This window comes from Parambassis ranga, chromosome 9 (assembly GCF_900634625.1).
Source record: "Parambassis ranga chromosome 9, fParRan2.1, whole genome shotgun sequence".
In the NCBI taxonomy this organism is placed as follows: Eukaryota; Metazoa; Chordata; class Actinopteri; family Ambassidae; genus Parambassis; species Parambassis ranga.
Genome location: NC_041030.1, coordinates 2432658 through 2455737, shown reverse-complemented (window position 1 = coordinate 2455737; position 23080 = coordinate 2432658). Strand labels below are relative to the sequence as shown.

The window sequence follows — 23080 nt, the reverse complement described above, 5'->3', positions numbered from 1 at the left end:
GAAAAAAATGTCCTGAAGTAAATGCTGTCTCTATCTCCAGACCACTGTAGAAATGTCTAGTATTGAATGGTTATGTTCACTGTAGCATTTGCAGCTTAAATACAGCTTGAATCATATAATGTTTTGGGTCTGTGTAAGCAATGTTAACCTGTAGAATGCTAATATATGATTTTCAATAATGGCAGCTTGCTAAAATGATACTCTATTGTAGAGAGAGATTTTACTAATTGCAACTTTGCGGATTTTGTTTTTTCTGTATAGACAGTTAATTTGGAGACTGAGACAAAGACCACAATGTTCCAGGTATATACTATATGGTAACTTTTCAAATAAAACAGTGTCAGGATCCCACCTCTTGCTATTTGTGTTGAAGTTTTTTTGTGTGTGTGCTTTCACAGACAGATCTGAGAGTATAGCACATTTCAGCTACAACAATATCCTGCAGTCTAGTTGAAGAGAGACATCCAGACAGCTGGTGAGCATCGGCAGGCCTCTACAGCTCAGACATGTTCGCAGAGAGAGAAGAGGCAAAGGCAGGAGGAGGGAAGAGGAGGAGGGAGAGTGAACTCATTCGAGCTGCCAGCCAGCGTCCCCCAAGGCTACACAAAACACTGATGGACTTGATAGATTGGTGAGAGCGCCAGGGGGTTTGGGCTGAGCTGAGCACTGACCGAGCTCTAGTGCTGGGAGGAAAAATAAATCTGGCTGACACCAGCCGAGTGAGATCCGCTCCACACAGAGCCTCCATCCAGAAAGTCCAGCTTATCAAGGAACAATCAAAAGTTAGACTGTGTTTTAGGATAAATATGCTGCAATGAGGGAGGGGGACGTTACAAATCACAGCTTCTGAGTTAAAATCCTGTCAAAGCGTGAATAAATAAATAAACATGGAAAGATATTTGCTATCTTTGGACTTTGATTGACAGGTAAAATGTTGTATTATTCCACCCCTGCCTCAGGAAAGACTTAATGCATTGACTCTAAAATGCACAGCAAAGCATCAATATGCAGCATTTCATTATGCTTTACAAAGACAGAAACATCAAGCTAGAAATGGTTCTTTCACTACAAATCAACATGTACAAGACATGTCCAATATGAATGCTTATATATATATATATATATATATATATATATAGCCATCAGCCATCACTGAAGGTGTCTAGTCTGGACCTGAAGTGTTATTTGGCAGGGATTTAATCAGCCAAAGTAAATGTTGTCTCTGGATCCCCAGGGGGGGTTGTGCTGAGGTAGGATGAGGGGGGGGGGGGCAGTGACAGTGATGTGCCTCCATCCATTAGCCAATCCTGGTGGTGATGGTGACAATGCTAAATCTCCTGATGGAATCTGTGCAGTGCCACAGATAGGCTCCCTACAACGCAGCCAGCCATCCCCGTCATCTGTCTTCCCAAATGAAATATAATGGAGAAAATAGCCAATGGGTGATGGAGATTGATTCAAAAGAAACATGAGTGGTAATCAATAAGGTTCCCTGTGCAGCCAAGCAACATAGGACTCCCAACACCACCCACTGCTTACCCCCAGGCTGAAGTTGGGTGCCATCATGCTGCCTGTGTGTAATTTATGATGAAGGTGTCACTCTCAGAATGATATGCCACGGCTGAGGGAGCCCAGCTCGTAAGGAAAAATAAGAGCCTTTTGTCCAGACGGCGGGGGAAAGGAGTTGCTTATGCTGTTCAATTCTGTTTCACTTCTGAGATGATGGATTGATCCAAGGTATCCCATAAAAAGTTAAAACTAAAGGATGCATTTAAAGTGGTTTTGAATGATAAATGACACAGCCTGATGTGGCAGTATAGAGTTTTGATGCAAACTTACAGCGTTAAAGGTAGGGTAGGAGATTTTGAAAACTCAGTGAGAGTCAGCGAGAATTTGAAAGTAAACACACGCCTCTTTCTCTCAGAGCTCACCCTGAAGCCACGCCTCCCAATCACATGGACGCGCATTACCTGAAGACGAGCTGCGGGCTGTGACTTCGGCCATAATGCACGTACCTCTCTGGTGCACGCAGAGCAGGAAGAGAGTGACAACCAGCCAATACTCCGCGCAGGGTCCACCCGGAGGATTGGTTGATGTTTTTACCGTTTTATAGCTTCCACAGATGATTCATATTCTTCGTTTTAATGAGAAACTGCCAAACTAACTGGTTACACTAATTTAACAAAAAGTGCATCAGAATGAAATCTCCTACCCTACCTTTAATTTAAAGGGATAGGTGGTATTATGGGAAATGCAACACATCCTCACACAAACGTTTTGCATTTCAATTCAGCATTGATAAAAAGACTGAAATAATAAAATACAAAGTTTCACTCCCTTCCTTGTTTCTTCATTCTAAGGATAAAAGAGGCAAAGAATCTAGCATGATGACCCCAATGTGTCTACAGCGCAACCTCAGCCCCACATACACGCTCCCTCCATATCAAAGATGTTCTTATTTCTTGTTTTCTTGTACATGGAAGGAGCCTTGTTGGGCTGCATGAATGCCTACAGGTAACCAAGGCAACTCAGCTGCAACAGAAAGTGATGATCAATAATGGATATATGGCAGGTCATAGCTAAAGAGCAAGGTAGTGAGGGGTGAAGCATCCTTCTCCGTATTCACATGGGGGGCATACAAACACACTTTTCACACTTTTCAAAATCATGAAAAAGATGTTGATGTTTGAGTTTTCCCGAGGTCAATCGACTCATAGGTAGACAGACAACACAGGGGATACAGTATCAGCTGATAGGGGAATATAAAAAATGTGTATTTCCTCTGTCACACATCATCTGTCTTGGCTGTATAGTAGGATGGAGAGGAGTGAGGCATGTGTTTCAGTCTCAGGCATGTCATTTTGCCAACAAGGGCTGAACAGTATACATACTGACAGTCCTCTGTGACAGCGTCTACCCAGCAGGCTCCTCTTTATCTGCAAACTGACTGCGTTCTCCTTTAGTTATTCATTCATTTCCACATTGCAAAGTACTGTCACTTTGATGAATTGGATCTAGAACTGGCCAATTGTTTTCAGTCGACACGACAAGTCTCACACGCTATGAACTTAAACGTCTTCCATGTCAGAGCAGCTCTGCTGTTCCTGTGCTTTTTTAGAAGCCCACATAGCGGCTTCCATCCTTTTTCAACATGTATTCAGACACCAGCCCCCCTACCTGACTTCCCCGGGGCTTTTCTTATTAGAATCTACCTGAGGAATTGGAGCTGTTCACTTCAATTTTATCTCCACAGCTCAGAATGCTTCATGCCAGGTAGAGATTATGAAGTCAGGTCCAGCTTTTCACATGAGTGCTGAGGAGGCAGCCATGGTGGAAGTGTGGAGAAGGTGTGATGAGTGCATGGATAATTGGTCTTTTGACAGAGAGAGAAAGAGAGAGAGAGAGAGAGAGAGAGACAATCAACTGAAGCCATTGAATAAAATCTGTATTTTTAGGGCCCGAGCACCGAATGGTGCAAGAGCCCTATTGAAATGCAAGCGTTTCTTATTATTATTATTCAAAAACTCACCAAACTTGGCACAAAATTGTCCCCCGACGAAAATCGCAACTTGCCACTGTCACCATTGGCGGGCGTGTCCGCATGACTCTGCAGCGCCCCCTAAAGTGTGAAAATATTCACCGCAAGTGCTACAGACTTCAGACTTGGTACACTGATGTATCGCCTTGTGACAAGAAAAAAAGCCTCTTGGATGAAAATTCCACGACGTACAGGAAGTCCGCCATTTTGAAAAAACCACGCCATGTTCCAATTTGCACTCCCCGCGGTTTTGTGCCCTCCCCCTAGGGGATTTGCTTCATTGGCCTGAAAATTGGTGTGCTTGCCCTTAAGGGGTCAAGGACCAACAGTTATCAAAACCGCAGCACTTCGTCATACGGTCTGGCTGTGGCGCCACCACGAAGTTGACCCTTCGTCAACACACAGGAAATTGATGTTTTTGTGGCTGTATCTCCCACATACTTCATCCAATATGGATCACAAAAATCAGGCATGCTGAGCCTGTCATTCTGAACAGATTGATATAATTATATGCACATGTGGGCGTGGCCACATGGCTCGCCAGCGCCCCCTACTTTGACATGTGGGTTGCACTTTCACCTACACACACGAAAATTGGTACACATATGTAACACCTGTAGCTGTGAAAAAAAGTCTCTTGGAGGTATCCTCTAAAACGCACAGGAAGTCCTGTGGAAAAAACACGCCATTTTGCATTTTTTTCTCCCCACACTTTTACAAACTCCTCCTAGTGGATTTGTCCAATCCATCTGACACTTGATCTGGTTACTCTTAAGGCATTAGTGACCAAACTTTATCAAAAATGCAGCACTTCGTCACACAGTCTGGCCGTGGTGCCACCGCGAACTTGACCTTTCGCCAACGCACAGGAAATAGATGTATTTTTGGCTGTATCTCCCACATACTTCATCCAATGTGGATGAAACTTTACAGTCATGCTGAACATCGGACGCTGCACAGATGACAGACATGCTGATATGCTACAGTCACTGCGCCACCTACTGGCCGGAGGACCTGTCTTTTGTACATGTGTGTTTTGCTGTACTCGTCTGCCCTGCAGACCACAGCTCGTGCCGGTACAGCTGGGAGGGAGGTCGTGGGACGATAGGGGAGGCGGCGGCTGCTGGTCCGGCGGACCGCAGGGGCTGCAAGGGCCCGTCATCGCTGCTTGCAGCTTTAATTAGTTTTACATTTTTAGCTTAAATTTATATCATACAAACAGTACACAGTTTCAGTAAAATTAGCTTTATTCCAAAGCTGTACCCCCTCTTTTAATTCTATGTTTTTGTTTTTCTCATAATAAAATAATTACATAAAAATGATCTGATCATAGTGGATCTTTGTATTAGGCAAATACAACTTCAGACAAATAACAACATGTAACAACATTGTGTTATTATTTATTTAGCAAAAAAGAAGCCAAAAAGAGAAAAACACAGTACTGCGTCGTCTCTTCCTGCTTCCATAGGATTTCATGAGTTGAGCTGCAGCAGGTGCTGCTGATCATCAGTCCTTGATGAATTGATCATCAGCAGGTTACAGACCTCTGCAGCATCCAGGTGTGTGTTAACACAATGACAAGAGAGAGAGACATAAACAATGGTGTTAGAGCAGCAACTGTTGCTGCACATCAATCAGAAAGACTTATAAAACCATTTCAAACTATTTGGAGTTCAATGTTCAACAGTGAGAAAAATGATTCACAAGTGGAAACATTCAAAACAGCTGTCAATCTATACTGTGTATTTTTACTGTTACAGGTTATGCAATAGCAAAATTTCCCAGTTTGGGATGAATAAAGTATTTCTATTCTATTCTATTCTAACTGTATCTAATAGCATCAGACAGTGTGATGTATCACAGTAGTTAGAGGTGACATGAGAAGTGTGAAGAATAAAGTGAAGTGAAGGTGAAGTCAGATATTATTTCAAGGTGAGAATTTGATCTATTAAAACCTGTTAGGTAAAATAACTATTCTATTTTATCAAGGCAATGTGTACATGTCTTGACCTTTGACAATATTTAGTAATCCTTCAGACATCTCTGCACAAACACTGCAGCTGAACATGTTATTTTAGAAGAAGTTAAGGAGAGCCAACAGCCTGTCACTGACGACAGGTGATAACATATTTTCAGCTTACATGTATGGAAAGAAAAACGTGTTTACAATCTATCCAATATGTCCATTTCTTTCTGCTGACTGTAGAAATTAGCATGTTTATTCTTAGATGGTGATAACCAGCAGAACATCCACATACTGTAAGTGATAGTGATCGTTGCCATGCTGCCTGTCTCTGGGAAACCTGTCCTGCTTCTAATGTGACATTTTTGTGCCTTGGATTTCACATCTGCTAATGCAATTATATTTTTTATTATGCTACACTGTTAAAATGAGCCTTCTCTCTTTTTGGTTTACCATGCAAACCTTAGTTTCCATTGGATAATTAGGCTTCCACTGTTGACCTTACAGATGTTACAGACTGGAGCAGGACAGGAAACAAAAATCTCTATATATATTGTAATATATATATATATATATATATATATATTGTATATATATATTGTAAGTAAATCCAGATGCAGTGGAATATTTACTGTGGATTTTTACATTATGGATCTCCAAACAAAGTGAGTTCCTCTTCAGGACGTAATCAGCCTAATCTGTATGCATGGATTGAGGGTTCATTGGAAATCCAGTCTTCTCATCTATCTCAGGTGATGGAGAAAACAAACTACACTCTTCACATTTTTAGGCATTTTCAGTGTAATCCCAGTGCTTCGGTAACCATGGTGAGACCTGCGGCGTTGAGGAAAGTTGTCAGTTTGGAACTACAGCTGTAATCATCTTTCTCTGGCAATGCTGCTGTGTTGCTGACTTGTGTGAGTTACCTTGGCAAAATGAACAAAGAGTGCACGATGCATCAGAAATCCCTTTGTTGAGCAATATTGAGTTCTGAAGTCTCACCCAGACATTAGCTCTTTCATGCATCTCTTGTCTGCTCATCCCTCTGTATTTTTATCTATGCCAAATGCCAATGATAGGCTTATTTGTCATATAACAGAAATTCACATTACATCCCTGAACAGTTGGGAGCTGATAGGTGCCAAAGCAAGAAATGAGTGTAGCACAGTAGATGTGGGGTTTCATGCTGCTGTTTTCTTTATGAATGATTGTGTTGCTTATATATCCCCACTTTGGGTATACACCCTTCATTTGAGTAATTAATAAAAAAATAACTAACATATAGGCCTATGTAATCTATTGTATTTGTATTTCTCAAATCTACGCCCATACTCACAACCTTATAAATAACCTCCAATAACTTTCTACAGTTTAGCAAAGGCCTAATTCTCAATTCCATTTACTTCCTCTGGAAAACAGGCAAATAAATGATGATCTCCTCCTGCTAGAGATAATATGGAGGGTGATTAGGTAATTGCCTATTATGTGTGACCAGCACTCACACATATGAAAAACTGACAAATCATAGCCTAACAAACACATACAACATGACAACCCCATTGCGAAATATTAGCTGCCAGTCCAGTTTCTCAAAAGAGGGCACATTTGGCATGTGTTTGGCAACACAGCAGGCTTTATGTTTTATTTTGGCTTCAACATACTGCAGGTTGACTTTTTTTCCCCCCCTCCTACCAGCCTCAGAGTGGTTGTTTGTGCAAGGTGCAAGAAGGCGTTGTGGGAATGTGGAGCCCCGGCTGCACTTTGCAGATACACAAGCCTGCGCTTTCATGCCCAGACCCATCAAAATGGCCCCGTCAGGCTGCTATCTCCTGGGATTTGCTGCTGCAGTACAGGGGGATTAAAGCTTTTTATGAAGCATTTTCACAGCCAAAAGGTGTGTGCAATAGCAGCCTGTGTGCCATTTTCCACAACAAGGATGGACTTAACTTCACTGGATGGTTAAAGCTGGAAGTGTGCAGGACGGTCTCCTGCATCCAATTTGGGCAACTAATTGGACTACAAAGGGGAGAGGCTTACCTAACACAAGTGCACGGCAAAACAAATCCTTTTTTTCTGTGAGTTGACTGTTGTAGAAAACGGATACTGTTTACATGGCTTCAGTTGATACAGGACTCTGTGTATAGTCTATGTATAGGCATTGCTTCACTGAAGAAAAATCTAAAGCAAGAACAAGTCTGAATTCAAACTATAACAGCATCTTCAAATTTAGCTCACAATCTAAGACAATTAACAGTCCCTTTGGCCCCTGTGTGATAAATTACTTGTAGGGGAAGTCCATTTGTTACGGCCTTATCTTTGAAGCTGCTGAAAGAAGACTGAATTATCCATTATCTGCTGGAAAAGAATGGGAACCAAATACACATCATGGCTTTAGATTTGAACTCAGACTGTGGTACATTTGCATGTACTCTACCCCAGGACACGTTTTGGGTGTTTGGTGTCGAGTCAAAGTTTCCCACATTTTATATGCATGTTTGGAAAGATACTGCAGTGTCTCTTACAGAACAGTTTAGAATGAGAGGGTAATGAAATGTATTGATAATTGTACATTGCGCGCAGCATTACAATATTTTGTTCACACGTTGTAATAGGATATGAATATTTTCTTTCAGATATTTAAACAGATTTTGTTGTTTTTCTTAGTTTTTATAATAAGAAATGTTCTCATAAAACCTGCTATTAATAATGTTTACTACTTCATTTATAGAGTAGCTGTGCTTCTGGTGTAATGCTGTCCTTGGTGCTGATGTGTGAATTATTTGCGGTGACGTGCTGCCATCCTGTGGCTGACTGCTGTAGAAAACATGACATCCGGAACCAATTTCCTACTGCGGGACACACAATTTCCACCCGAGACACAAAGCGTGTTGCACCATCAATGTATTCTCTTTACATTGCTCTAGGTTCCTGTTATAGTACGTAAGTACGTTTATTATTTTATCCTTTACATTCCCAGAGATGTTAAATTGTATGTGTGGCAGCAGAGTAGGCGGAAGATGTTTTAATTTACTGTGGGTTATAAATGACGTAGAGAGGTAAGTTTGGTGCTTTCCAGTTGTAGCTGTATTAGCTTTAGCTTGCAAATAGATGCTGACCTAGGAATTAATAACATTTCCTCTCTAAATACCGTATACAGTTATAATGCTGTACATACTATGGTAATGTAGCAATAATGATGTGTCCGTGTTTAAATATTCCGCGGGAACTAGTTAAATAGCGTACTACACAGTGTACGTAGCTTTCGAGTAACACCACTGTTTATTACCCCAGACTTCATTTAGAAACGTATAAAAAATAATGTCCTATTGCACATATGTTAGGGTTCACGCCTTAAAGACATTTTTATGATCGATTTCCAGTTACACTGGACCACTAACTTCATTATTTTGTTTAACCTAGTTATACCCATTTTATTTAGCAGTCAACCAGGAGCTGTTAAATGTTACATAAAGCCTTGTAAGCAAAACAGCATCAAAATATGTGGCTGATTTATTTGTCAAATTATGCAATCACACTGCAACTTCTGCTGCTTGTAGCTCTCCTATTTAATACCAAATATAATTGTTGTTCCCTTCTCATCCAGTCAATGGACTGACACCCGCCTGCAGAGATGCTGCTTAAAGATCTTCCCAGAGAGGCCCTAATGCGGCCATTGTCCAGAAATGAAGTGTTGGGTATGTTGGTGAGGTTGACCATCTTTGGTGCAGCAACATACTACAGCATCAAATGGGTGGTTGATGCAATGGACCCTACCGCCAAACAGAAAAACCAAGCCAAGAAAAGGGTATGTAGCAAGCTAGTAATGTACGCATGTAGGGGTCGGATTTTGTTAGTGATTCGTTTCTGTGCTGTTCTGTGCTGCAGTTGAATGGTTAAGAGTTAAAATGAATGACTGGAGCTATCTGAGGTATGTGTCTCAATTCTCCAGGCAGAACAGCTGATGAAGAGGATTGGTGTCGAAGGGGTCAAACTAACAGAGTATGAGATGAACATTGCATCTCACCTAGTTGACCCACAAACAATAAAGGTAACGGTTGTACTCTTCAGTCCATAACACTGAGGTTGTCGTGCACCATGACATTTTTGATATTTTACCAATGTTTTACTATTTCCAGACAAGAATAAGATTTTTTTTCCACCTTACTCTACATTCCCACAGGTGTCCTGGAGAGATATCGCAGGTCTGGATGAGGTTATCAATGAGCTGCAAGATACAGTCATCCTGCCCTTTCAGAAAAGGCACCTTTTAGCTGGATCCAAACTCTTTCAGCCACCTAAAGGTACTACAGCATGTAATCTCATCTAATCCAAATTAGACAATTACGCAATCAATTTTTAAGGTAACATTACAAAAATCAATAATAGTCAACGAAGTGAGATATCTAACAAGTGTTATGACATCTCTAGCTTAAACATGAAATGAACAAGTGACATTCAGCCCTTATTTTGTGGTATTATCATGCAGAGTAGGGGATTTTATTTCACTGTATATTTCCATGGCAGTTTGATTGTAAGATGTATATAAGGAATAACACACAAATCATAATAAATTAAACATACTCCACATGTGATATTAGAAACTAGATTTCTTACTCGATAATCACCCAGGCCCATTAAGGCCTAATACATTAGTGCCAGCACTATTTAGCATGAATGTAATATTTCAGAGCAAATTTTAGAATGAGATATCAGAAGCAATTATTTTGCTTTTATCTTGCGTTTATACTTTTCCTCATTGTTGCTGTCTACTGTCATATTTTTCCAGCTAGAATAACGTGCCTAAAAGCATCTGACAATATTCATCTACTTGGCAGCTTGACAGCAGCTTAGAGGCGTGCCTAGCTTAGTAGAGGGAGTTTTACTGTTTGGCACAAAGCTTGACACAGAGCCTCAGGATGAGTCAACCTCCAGAATTAGTTGCTTTGGGAATCCAGTTTCATTCCTAGACCTAAGGCTTTGTTTGTGCAACGTAACTTTTAAAATAGTTTGCTTTTGTCCTTGGTTAAGGTCGGACAATCTCACTACTGTTGCCAATGACAATTAATATGAGTTATAATATAACGTAGAAAAATGTGAGTAAAGGTGTGTATTTTGTTCAAACGTGACAGTGGGTTTGAAAGCAACTATGATAATAGAAACCTAATAGAGGACTCTTGTCTGTGCAGGTGTTTTATTGTTCGGTCCCCCAGGATGTGGGAAGACCATGATTGCCAAGGCAACTGCTAAAGCATCGGGATGCAAGTTTATCAACCTTCAGGCCTCCACGCTCACAGACATGTGGTATGGTGAATCACAGAAGCTGACTGCTGCAGTTTTCTCATTAGCTGTTAAAATCCAGCCCTGTATCATCTTCATTGATGAGATTGGTGAGTTTTTCTAACAGCACACATTTCAAGAGAGATCACATGTGGAATGTATATAAGTTTGAGACTTAGTTAGATGTGATCATCTTTATTCTGTAAAAGGCAGATGGTCATGATATGAAATAGGTTTCTTTCTCATCTGTAAAATCCACAATACTAACCTTCATTATAACTAATAGGTAGAGTGCAATTTTGCTGATGCTGAATAGATTAATTAGATTAAAAGGGGCTCATTGGCTGCTGCTCTGTCTGCTGACCATGTTGGTGAGCTGGCAAAAATCAGCCAGGATGAGTTCTGTGTAGACAGTTTTCATACACTGACTACTCCTTATCTTTTGTGCTTCAGAGTCCTTTCTGAGGAATCGTTCCAGTCTGGACCACGAAGCCACAGCTATGATGAAGGCCCAGTTCATGAGCCTGTGGGACGGCCTGGACACCTCTTCAACCACTCAGGTAACACGGCCACTGCCCGGCGATCTGGCTTCCAGATGAGACATATAAGTAATGTAGCAGGTGCTCATTTTAGGAGAATGTGTTTCTTTCAAATGTAGGTGATGGTGATGGGAGCTACAAACAGACCACATGATATGGATCCAGCCATTCTGCGCAGGATGCCCACCACGTTTCACATTGACCTGCCAGTAAGACTTGCACACACACCAGCAGCATGGATTCACTTATGAATGGTTATGCAAAATACATCTAGAAACTGCATTTAATCAGGTGTAAATAAAGACAAAATACAAAGTATTCAAGTATATACAAGTAATTATTTATTGTTCAATTTACAAAATGCAAAGTGGGCAAACAGAAGAATCAAATGAGTATTTGGTGTGACCAACCTGCACCAATACTTATAGCTAAACTTGCACAGTCAGGGATTTTGTAGGATCAGAGTCTGGTGTTTGATTAACAAGTTGTACCAAGCAGGTGCTAACAATCATGGAGCCAAACTCTCCCACTAAAGTGAGTTTGTAGAAGAAGGTTTAATTGCACAGGTTTTTTCACCATAGCAAGGCTGAGTACAGCAACAACACAAAGTAGTTACACTCTATCAGTAAGGTCTCTCCCACGTAAAGGTCTCAAAGGAGACTGGCTTTGCAAGAAGGGCAACATTGAGGACAGTAAATTTAGTGGCCAGCCAATGAAATTAAACCAGCTGCAATAAATTTCATTTAATGGAAGATTCTCACTGCCCATCTACAGCTAGGAGAAGTGACTAAACCATGGTAAAAAAACAAATAAAAACAGGAAAATGGCAGCAGGTGCTCTGGAATGATGAGTCATAATTTGAAATATTTGGCTGTAGCAGGAGCCAGTTTGTTCAGGGCTGGAGAGGGGTACAATAATGAGTGTCTGCAGTGAAGCATGGTGAAGGTTCCTAGCAAGGCTGAGCATCATTGAGTCGGGTTTACACTGTGCGATTTTGGGCTGTCCCAGATAAAAGACGACCATTGTAGGAGAATCTCACACTGTGAGACGGGTTCAAAGGCGGCCATTGTCAGCGTCTTGCGACCAAAGATAACCTGAGATAAAATTTAAGCAGTGTCAGATATTTAGGATTACTATCTCATAGTGTGACAGCTGCTACAACCCGTCACCCCGCGTCCACATCCTCCTCCTCCTTACATATTGATGTACGTCGTAACCTGCCATCGCCTGCAATTCAGTAAATGGTCATACTGGTTGTACTATCTGCATGCATCAAACTTGACGTTGTACCAAAGATTATTAGATTCCCGTTGCACAGTGTGTCATGCCGATTGCTAAAAATCGCACAGTGTATAAAGGCCATAAGGTGTTTGCAGTGGCTCACCTGCCAGGTTCCTTCAACAACTGTAGAAATCTCTGATTTAAAAAAAAAAAAAGATATTCTGACTTATCAGACCACAGATTTCAGTCTGTATTAAGTGAATTTGCAGGATGAACTGTGTGTAACTCTAACCCTGATTATGACTCATACATTAATATTATATTATATATGATGCATTTTTCTTTGCAGAACACCAGGCAAAGACAAGACATCCTGAGGCTGGTTTTAGCAGGAGAAAATGTAAGATACTGTTTCTCTTTCTTCTGTTTGACTGTGGCAGAAATGACTGTGCACCCTGCTCTCTTGTGTCATTTAGACGATTTCACACCTGTGTTTTCACTGCCAAATCACATTAAATAACCAGGTCACTCATGAGCCGCTGGATTTTGATTGGCAGCAACAAACGCCACCCAAAGACTCATTATAGCATAATTCCATATAATTGTCTCACAATCCGTGTCCGGCTTGTCTGTCCAGCTGAGCAACGCCATTAATCTGAAGGAGATTGCTGAGAAGACAGAAGGCTACTCTGGCAGTGACCTAAGGGAGCTTTGCCGTGATGCTGCCATGTATAGAGTCCGGGACTACGTCCGCAAAGAACAGATGAGGCAGATCGCTCAGCAGCTACTGGACTGCCAGGAGGAGGAGAGGTATGACTCACATTCACACACCCACAAGATTTCATGCTGAAGCCCTCATATCCACCGAGTATCTGGTTGTCTAACTGCAGTGCCTGCCCTAAACAGTTTGTGATTAGACCAGCGTGGGTTTTTGAAGCTGATAGAATAGAATAGAATATACTTTATTAATCCCTTTGGGAAGGTCCCTCAGGGAAATTTGGGTACCAGCAGCAATACAACACCGACAGTCAGAGCAAGAGTTAAATAGAATAAAATACAATATAGTACAGTAAAAAATAAGATAAGATAAGAGGAATTATGTACAAACATTGCACAGCAGCATAAATGGTAATGTGATATATACTATATATATATATCACATAGTATATAGTATTGTGATATAGTGCAGTAAATGTAAACAAACATTGCACAGCAGCATAGATGGTAATATTAGTCTGAATTCTGTCTCTATCTAATATATATTAGACTTTATATTCCCACAAGTGAATGTAAAACAATAATGGATTTTCATGAATTAGACTCATGAATCCTTTCAGGCTGCTGCAGTCTGCATTGTGTCATAAAAGCGTAGAGATGTATCCTGTTGATTTTAAAGACATTATGAAAAGGGCTTATAAAAAAATATGTGGCCTCTGTAGCATGTTTTTCAGCCGTTGCTAAGCGACTAGTGAAACCTCTACAGTAAGGCCTTATTGCTAAAAGAAGAAATATGAACTTTTTCATTTGCAGAACTTGCAGCAAAAAAATCACAATTATTGATACTAAGCAACAGCAGTTTCAAATAAGTTACACTGAGATGATCCTGTGGTCTAGCTCTAATAGGAATGTCAACCAAATGCAGTGTTTGGTATTATTGTATAATATATTTTGTTTGGACTTTTCATGCCTGATGTTAGGTATGGTGTCATTTTCTGGTTGTCTAAATCATTGCAGTACTCAGTACTGAGTTGTGTGTGCTATGAAAATGCCTGACCTCTGGCCTCCTGTGCACTTGGCTCCAGGCCTGTGGATGAGGAGCGGTTGCGGCCCGTCACACAGCTGGACCTCCTCTTTGGCCTCGACAAGATGAAGGAATCAAAGCGGGCCACGGCTTTCATGTCACCCAGTGTACCTGAGGTACCCCTGGACTAAACGCTCACCATTCACCAGTGACGGGACATGTTTTCTTCTGGCCTTTGTTCACAGGTGTTGTTGGCCTAGCAGAGACCCAAGTGTCAGGTGCTGTTGGAAAAAGCCAGCAGACAGCCATAGTTTTCTAAATCCTCGTTTGCCCAGGCTGGGTTTCTTCTGAGCATGCTTGTTATCAGCACAGCACCACTACATGTGCAAAGTATAATATTTAAAGTGTACTGTCTGCACGCACCGTCTGCCGACTCAGTTTCTTGCTCAAAGTCACAGTATCAGTTTGTTTGGAGTGCAGCTTCATCTAAGTCTGTTTAAATCAACACTGCATTAAGATATCATTCACCACCCAGCACTGGCTTACACATGACCATGACCTCAGCATGTGATCCTTTGGATGATTGAAATATCTTCAATGTGTGTGTTTTTGGGTGAAACCAACACTTCAGTCACTCCCAACTGCACACTTTGCAAAGGTTGCTGTACTGTACAATAGTAACAATGTGTACTGTTAGTAGTTTTGCTTTTTCTCTTTCATTTTAATTTTAAAAGTATAAAGGATAGAATACATTTGATAATCTCATTTGAGCGCAGTGATGTGATTCAACATGTAAAGCTGCTGCTCCCAAGGAGCATTCATTCATAATAATATTTCTTTTGAAATTATAGTTCGTGGTCATGAAATCAGCACCGTGTAGCTTTTATCAAATCATACAATGTATATGAAAATGTAAAGAGTTAACCACATTTGAAACGAATGCTGTTAATATGTCTAAATGCAGATAACGGAGTATTCAGGTTTTAAGAGTACAGATGGTCACCACTTAAACTTTAACAGCCATAATGATGTGACGGGGCAGCTACAGGACACTTACATCCTGTTATCTCAGCAGTCATTATGCTGCTATGTAATGACTTTAATTTATACTCAAAAGTTCCATCAGTCAACTTGCAGTCAGTGGGTTCATTGTGTTTCTATAAGCAGACTGTATTCAGACATTGTCTTCTAAAAGAAGAGGTTATGTTAAAAGATAGATTGAATTTTTTATGTCATAATTATTGAGTCATCATCAGTGGGTTCTTATTGTTTACTTTCAATGTTTTTATAATGAATTTTTCATGTTGTGTTATGTGCACCAATCATACACTGACAGCAATCACTGTCACCGCAGCACAAATCAGGGTTTTCGGAGTCACTTACTTTAATTTATTCTTAAAAGGGGAGCATGGCTTTTAGATTAAATGCTTTTAATCAGCCATCACTCATAGTCATTTTCTCCCCCTCCACTCTGTTAGACAGCCTCATTATTACCCATATGCCCACAGCAGGTATGCATGGGCCTCACACAGCAATCTCTCCCACACGTTCCGATCCAGCCGGACCATATTTGTCATTCAGCCATGACCATGTGGTGGCGCTGTAGCTTCATGTCCTGTTAGTGAGGCAAGTTGATTGGGACTGCTTGCAGGTTGAGCGGCTTTATGCAGGTGTTTAGATGAGACAATGAACACTGGATGTGTTTTTTTCTCCCTTATTGGTTTAGCCGGTGATATCTAGACATCTGTTGCTCTTTATTTGATTACCTCAGGTGACAGTTAAAGGTCAAAATGTTGTTGCGTTACTAATAATAGTGTCACTGCTGCTTTCAGGTTTGGTTACCTTTCTTGTAGAAATGTTAACACCTGTGTAAATGCTTGATGCAACATCATTTATCAGGTCCCTTATCTTCATACACAGCGCCCATATGTTATTGTTAAATAGATTATGTGTATGTTATAAATATGAAGTATTATACATGTACTGTGAAGTGTATTTATTAAATTACACTCAACAAAAATATCAGTCTTTTTTTCAACCTTTTGTGTCTGTTCTGTAATTTCATTGTGATAAACCTCATTATTCTGTGAAGATATCAAATATTAAATCTGGTAAATTGGCATGTAACAGAATATTAATATTACCAGCAACTTTCTTAACAAGTGTGGATTGTTGTGTTCTTTTGGACAGCAAAAAAAAACATAGCTGTGAAAGCCAGCTCCTTCACTCTGAATCATTGTAAACTGTTTATAAATTCCTGACTCCTTTAGACATGCATTAATAACGCATTGTTGGCCACAATCAAGCTCTCATACTCTTTCCACTGTATTGCTGTTTGCTCCAGCTCTGTCATTACCATCTAACATCTCTAATGAGTCTGATTTGTTGGGTTTTTTTTATCCCAGGCAGTTTAAAAAAAAAAATCAAAATAAATGCCTATCCATGAAATCTAAATGATCTGCTGGTAAGGTCAATGCTAATTTATGTAAATCGTGAAAAAAACAAACTCCTAGAAATATATGAATTCAACCCAACCCTTGGTTCAGACACACCTTCGCTGCATTGGTGATTATTACACTAAACCGCATGCTTGAATAACTAAAAACTATGAGCCTTGTTAAAGTAGTGATATGGCTCTGACGGATCTAGAAGCACGGTTCCTAATAACCTAATAATTTCTAGAGATAGATCATGTTTTAAATAAATACATTTATTAGGCAAAATGGAGCAAGGGGGGCGACTACACCAGATTTTGATCAACATGCCATTTTTGTGCTTACTGGTATTCCACAAAGCCCTGAAACCTTCATTTATGCAGGAAGGCTTTAAAGGGATTTATGGGCAAGACCTGTTTTGTGACTCTGTTCCTGCTTAACATTCACAACATTACATGACATTCTCACAGGGGGCATACAAAATTACACTACAACTGAACTGTATGCACTGTGTGTGAAGTTGCTCCTTTTTCTTAAATGCGAGGCAGAACCAAATGCTAGGTTGACCTTCTGTTAGCTGGCTCACTCAATCGGAATGTGTGATGGTTTTGCAGTGTTTAGCACAAGGTCACTCTGTGCCCATTCATCTTATTTACATCCCAAATCCTGACTGTGGTTTGGGAATTCCTTACACAAAGGATTGCTTTTTAGATGCTAATAAGTGTTAAACTCTTCCCATCTGTTGTGTGAGCAGAGAGTAAGGTGATATAAAATTTCAGAGCAAAGTCAGGAGTGTTTTTTTTCCCACGTTCTGTGAGGATGCACGACTTATCATCAACACACAATTGTTATTTAGTTATTCATAAAGCTATAGATGGGTTATTCATGAAGTGGGAGTCAAAGTAAAAGTCTTTGTCCCAGTACTTTTCAATTAGACTGCAGCTCCCAGTCGATAAACATGATGGAAGAAGCTCTTCTCTGCGGCACAGCTGGCTGCAGACGTCAAAGACTTCCCACAGAGAGGCAGATATCCACTTTTGTGTCTGCCTTTGGTCTGTCAGTGCAGCGGCTCTCGGTGCTACTCTGATGGTCTCAACCTTTTTTCCATCAGACAGGAGTGATGGACTGAGAGTGTATAATGGCTCCACTCTGCTCTGTGACAGTGCTCTGAAAGCTTTGCTGCTATCGAACACGATCGAGCAAGCCCAGAGAAATCAGCGGCAGCTGTTATCCCTGCCACATTTCTCAGCAGGATATCCTGTTGCCTGCTGAGGCTCGGGGTTTTGTAGCCAGAGTAGATAACTCACAAAGCCATATTGCATAAGTGTATGAAAAACAGCAGCTCCGCATGAACAAATAGAAGACGAGAGGGCAAGAAAAGTGCTGTTTTGTCTGAAGGTGCTGGTGCTGGGAGGTGTATGTTGTAACTGTGGCCTGCTGGATGGAGAGGTTCGACTCAACATGAACCTTGTAGAGGCAACATTTACTGAACAGTTAGCTTTTTAAACAGCGTTTATTGGGACTCACTTCTGGTTTACACTCCACCGTGCTTCAAGTTTACATTGACTCTATTACAACGGTCCTAACTTAATGTTTATTCAGGCTGCAGCTGATGACAGTGAGATACACGACCAGTTAGACCCAAAGGAAAATATTCCCCAGCTGCTCCCAGTCCAGCTGGGAGATATACTCCCTCCAGTGATTCTCCACATTCTCAGTCCTTTCTGACTCACAGAGAAACCTGCACAGTGAATGAATCGTACAGAACACTGAACTCATGTTGCTTCTTTATAATAGATCATAAAAGGCTCTGACATTTTAACCTCCTTATTAAAGTTTCTTTTTCTCTCAGAATAGCTATGCCCCCTGCTGGTATAGGTACCTCTCAACACACATACAGTGTGTCGTCTAAGGTGTACATTGTTACATATGCAGAATGGGTAGGGGCCTATAGGCAAGGTGTGGAAACCATCAGACTCCTGTTTGGAGGTTGGGCCTTCAAAAACCTTACTTGGTCAGTGAATGCATCAGCGTAGACCTTCATATTGATTAATGATTCATCCATAGTTGTCTTCTGTGGTCTGTTGCTGTCACTACTGTCTCTGACACCCACATCAGAGCTTCTATAGTGGGACACAGAACCTGGCACAGACTCGAGATCTCATGAAAAAAAAAGGATTTTCAAATCCCACGTACCAAAGAGTGTTAGGTTAATCTGTGAGTTGTGAGGTGCACCCTATTGCAGGGCTAACATAGAGACACAGACAACCAGTCATAGTGTCAAATTAGGAAAATAGATGGGTGTAATCCAGCTTGGTCCAAGACTTAGACTTAGGCACAGGTATGGTTAAAATTATTTTGCACTATATCATTATCTTAGCCTGAGCCAGCATCCACAGAGGAGGATGAGAGTGAATTTGGCTGCAGGGGAAGTCAGTTCTCACTGTTGTTGTTCATCTCTTCTTTCCTTTCCTTCTCATTCCTGCTGGGTTTGTATTTTCCTTGTTTTTCATTGCTGCTACTGCTAACCACCTCACAGTCACAATTTGTCTCCCTGTCCAAAAGAGGCCCGGTTTCAACAGCAGAGACACAGTGTCTGTGGGTCAGCACTGAGAATGACATGAAGGAAAGGAGCTCGGTAATCATGCAGCTTGGTGGTGGCAGCAGTAAACTAAGAACTCTTTGGAGCGTTCTGTGTGTGAAATCTTTGTTGGATTTGTTGATTTTCACTGCAGGTGTTTCTAGCTGATAAACACCAACTGTGGTGATGACCAAATGCAACATGTCTGAGTCTGCAGCAGTACATCTCTGCCCAGTAGGACTTTCAACCTTTGATAGAAAACCTTTGGTTTTCTTAATCTCTTTGCATTCGTTCTCAGTTTATGAGGTGAATTCAGGGTGGACATAAGGTAATAGTGTACTACTGCATTAGAGAGTGAGTTGTTGTGATTCTGTCTGTCCAACATTTTCTTCCATTTATTTGGGGTCAGCTGTGGTGTTCCCAGGCCAGCCCTGGAGCCTCCTACCAGATGAACAACACCTCACCAGGGACCTGCCACAGGGGGTCACCCTTGGAAGAGTGAAATCATTTCAGCTGCTGCTTCATTTGTGAACTTGTTTCAGTGACTGTAGACAGCTTCTGGCTGAAGGTGAGGGTAGAGATGTAGAGCCACATGGCACAGGTGGGCACTAAAAAGCTTCAGCAATTAAGACAAATGCAGAACCATTATACATGGCCTACATGACCGTCTTTAATGTGTCTAGTCAATCATTATTTGTTCGCCAGCTAGCAAAAATACTTCCCCTCCTTTCCCTTAGATTATCTCAAAAAATAAGTAAACACACTTAATTTGTCCAAATATTTAAATTTACCTGGAATCATTTCTGAGAATCAGAATCAGAATGGCACCAGTGAGACCGAAGGATAGATGTAGAAAGATGGAGACAACAAAGGGGGAGCACAGACAGACAAACAGCAGGACAAAAACCCCAGTTAATGTATTCAATGAAATGTTTACTTCAATAATGTTTGCTGTTGTTAACAAATAAATGTTTAATGAAATTTTAGATAAGAAGACATTAATGTATGAATTTTGGATAAATCACTGAAAGTTTAATGAAACTGAAGGAGTCTTTATTAATTAAAATAGCATGTGCAACTATATTAGTAATAGTTGACCTATGCATAAATGATTTAATAACTTAAATCAGTAATAAAATGTGCTGTCCTAATCACCCAGATGTTACAAAAGAAGAATACGCGACACATCCTTTGATTAAGAAACACCTTTCTCTGTTCTCCACATATACAGGTGACATCTTCAGTACTACAGAAATATAACATATGCTCATTGGTTCATTAAAATCATGGTAGAAAAGCTTTTAAAGGTGTTTTTTTGGGTTACAGAAGTTATAAAACAAGTACTACTCTCCTGTGTTCTGACAATCTTTTAACTTTCGCATTTGCTGCTCACATCTAACAAGATAGAAGGCCGGCTTGGAGAAGAGGCTGCTCTATTAGCAGATGTAATTGGAGTGTCTGATGGCCGCAGCACACCAGATGAAAGGTAATCAGAAGGTGTGTGGTCTGTGAGAGCAGGTGTTAAGAGAAGGGTCAGCTCTCGGGGCTTGCTGACGCTGTTATCCCTACCTCTATAGCCTGAGAGCACAGAGAAACAGAAGCAGCTTTTATTTCGATCGGTGAAATTAAAGAAAGTGTGTAAGTGTCACTCAAGTCTAACAGCCTCACACGCACACACGCATTCATTTCCTCTTAGGTGTCTATTGACTTTGTGGACAAGCCAGTCACATCGTACACTACTGTTTTATGAATGTTGAATGTTAATTACACACTTCTTGTTCTTCTTTTTCAAGTGGGGCACAGTAACACCAGTGTTCAAGCCTCTCTTGACAGACTTCTAATGACACCCCTGCTGTCGCCCATTGAACACTTTCCTTCCTTCCTTCCTTCCATCCTTCCTTCCTTGCTTCCCTTCATTCCCGTCTCACAGAGAGGAAAGTCACATTAGAATGACAACGAAGCCACTGGTGAATATTGGACAGCTTCTGCCAGACCTCTGCGTCACACACATTCCCATGTTCCACAGGCGCGTCAAAAGGCGGCTGGTAGTTGCAGCTAACTATGATAATAAAGGCAAGGACAAAAGGCACAGCGTACACTGAGAGGAGCCGGAGATGGGATAATCATCACTAATTAATCATACATTGGGGTCACGCGGCTCATCTCCTCACCAACAACACAGGAGCAGGAGGGAATGACTCACTTCCTGCTCAAGGCTCCATGAATGAAGCGAGACATGGGTATGTCAGCAAGATGCCTTTTATTGGTCTCAGTCAGTGATGCAAATGAAGAAGCGGGGAAGGGGGGGTATTAATGCAAGTCCACTAATTTATTATCTAACAATTCCTGCTTTTGAATTGAAGGTTTATCAGAAGCACAGCAGTGGAAACAACAAATTAATTCTCACTTAGTAAAAAGAAGATTAAGCTGTCCCCCAAGGGTGAAGTGGCTTACAGGCAGCAGCCATTACTGGGAAATTAAACTACACATCCTCTTCATTTGTACAGCATCCACTGAAAGTTTGGGATTGGAGGCTTAAGTTATTAAATGTTTGGTCTAACTAAATATATTGTTAAAAAATAATACTCAATATAGTCAGTGAAGTCATAGGAATAGCCAGTGGTGGAGTATAACTGTCCAGATTTACTCTTCGATAGTCTCCCCTCTGGATGGGTTGTCGGAACAAGCACGGCGGATACAACTCGTAGTTTCCACACTCTTTATTTCACACGCACACACTACATGAACTGTGAGCTGGATGAACTTCCAACTGAACATTTAGTAACCTTTAGCTGAACTATTAGTTACGTTTAGAAATGTTTAGCAATGTTTAGGTTGCATTAGCTACGTTAGGTTGTAAAACCGACGCTTCGTGCGGGTTCCAACAGGTAATCAGAAATAATAAAACAAACCGTTGCTATGGTTGCACTTTAAAGCAACAAACGTTGCTATGGTTACACTACAAACATTGTTGCCATAGCTGCACTACAACTGCACTTACTCCGCAGTACTCGGTTAGTGATGTTAAATTTCACCCCATACTTATGCACTCATATTTATATGGAGCTGCTACAGCTTAACATCTATCTAAGAAATCAAAGTGGTTTAACATCAATTAACAACACAAATTGTTCTTCTTGACGTTCTGGGATCCTTCGCCGATCACTCCACCAGCCTCAAAGATGCCCGGCAGGGGGTCTTGATCCAAAACCGGAACACAACCTGGTGGGGAAGTCTTTTCTTGCTCCTCCACTGGTAGCAAAACCACCAGCCTCCTAACATCCCTATGAAGGATGGTGGAGGGGCAACTCTCAACGTCCTGGCTTCTCCTGGATTGTCCACTGGAAACCGGACAGCTTTGGCATGTACTCACCTTCACATCTCGTACCACCCCTTTCATATCGGGGAAGGCTTCCACCACCCGACCCAGCCTGAACTGACCCCTCCGTGCGTTCTGGTCAGCTAACCATACTAGGTCCCCCGCTGCTACGCTCCGGTCGGGTGCGCATAATACTTCTGTGGAACTTGATGCGACATAGGCGGGCATATTCTTTAAATAGTCCAATTGCTTTCCCTCGGAGCTCGTCAGAAAGAGGTTGGTCCCAGGTGTCCTTCGTAAGCTTGCCTGCTTCCTGGAAAGCTCTTCTGACGAGAATCACCCCTTTCTGCTTCACGGGTGTGGCAAGACCGAGTGGGTCGTACAGCCCTGCGATTTGGCTCAGTAGGACCCGACGTGTCAGGGGATTTGGTGTCTTTACCTCCACCTCTTTTTCGGTAAGATCAAT

General features: G+C 41.2%; 1 protein-coding gene across 2 annotated transcripts; it reads left to right on the top strand.

Annotated features, from left to right (window-relative positions):
• Positions 1 to 8372: 8372 nt before the first annotated feature.
• Positions 8373 to 15031, top strand: atad1a (ATPase family AAA domain containing 1a). 2 transcript variants are annotated; one of them, XM_028415244.1, is made up of 10 exons: positions 8373 to 8441; positions 9106 to 9306; positions 9451 to 9549; positions 9682 to 9802; positions 10688 to 10888; positions 11232 to 11338; positions 11437 to 11526; positions 12888 to 12938; positions 13176 to 13348; positions 14341 to 15031. In XM_028415244.1, exons 2-10 carry the CDS (start codon positions 9133 to 9135, stop codon positions 14468 to 14470), a joined length of 1146 nt encoding a protein of 381 aa, XP_028271045.1. In that variant the 5' UTR covers positions 8373 to 8441; positions 9106 to 9132; the 3' UTR covers positions 14471 to 15031. The 2 variants fall into 2 exon arrangements, with proteins under 2 accessions (XP_028271045.1, XP_028271046.1); XM_028415245.1 differs by having other exon boundaries at positions 8379 to 8445.
• The last annotated feature ends 8049 nt before the right edge of the window (positions 15032 to 23080 follow it).

Excerpts from the sequence above, each read along its gene's own strand:
- atad1a (XM_028415244.1), top strand. The coding sequence starts at position 9,133 with ATGCTGCTTAAAGATCTTCCCAGAGAGGCCCTAATGCGGCCATTGTCC. Across the intron at positions 10,889-11,231 it reads CATCTTCATTGATGAGATTG|AGTCCTTTCTGAGGAATCGT; the intron begins GTGAGTTTTTCT and ends TTTGTGCTTCAG. Across the intron at positions 13,349-14,340 it reads GACTGCCAGGAGGAGGAGAG|GCCTGTGGATGAGGAGCGGT; the intron begins GTATGACTCACA and ends ACTTGGCTCCAG.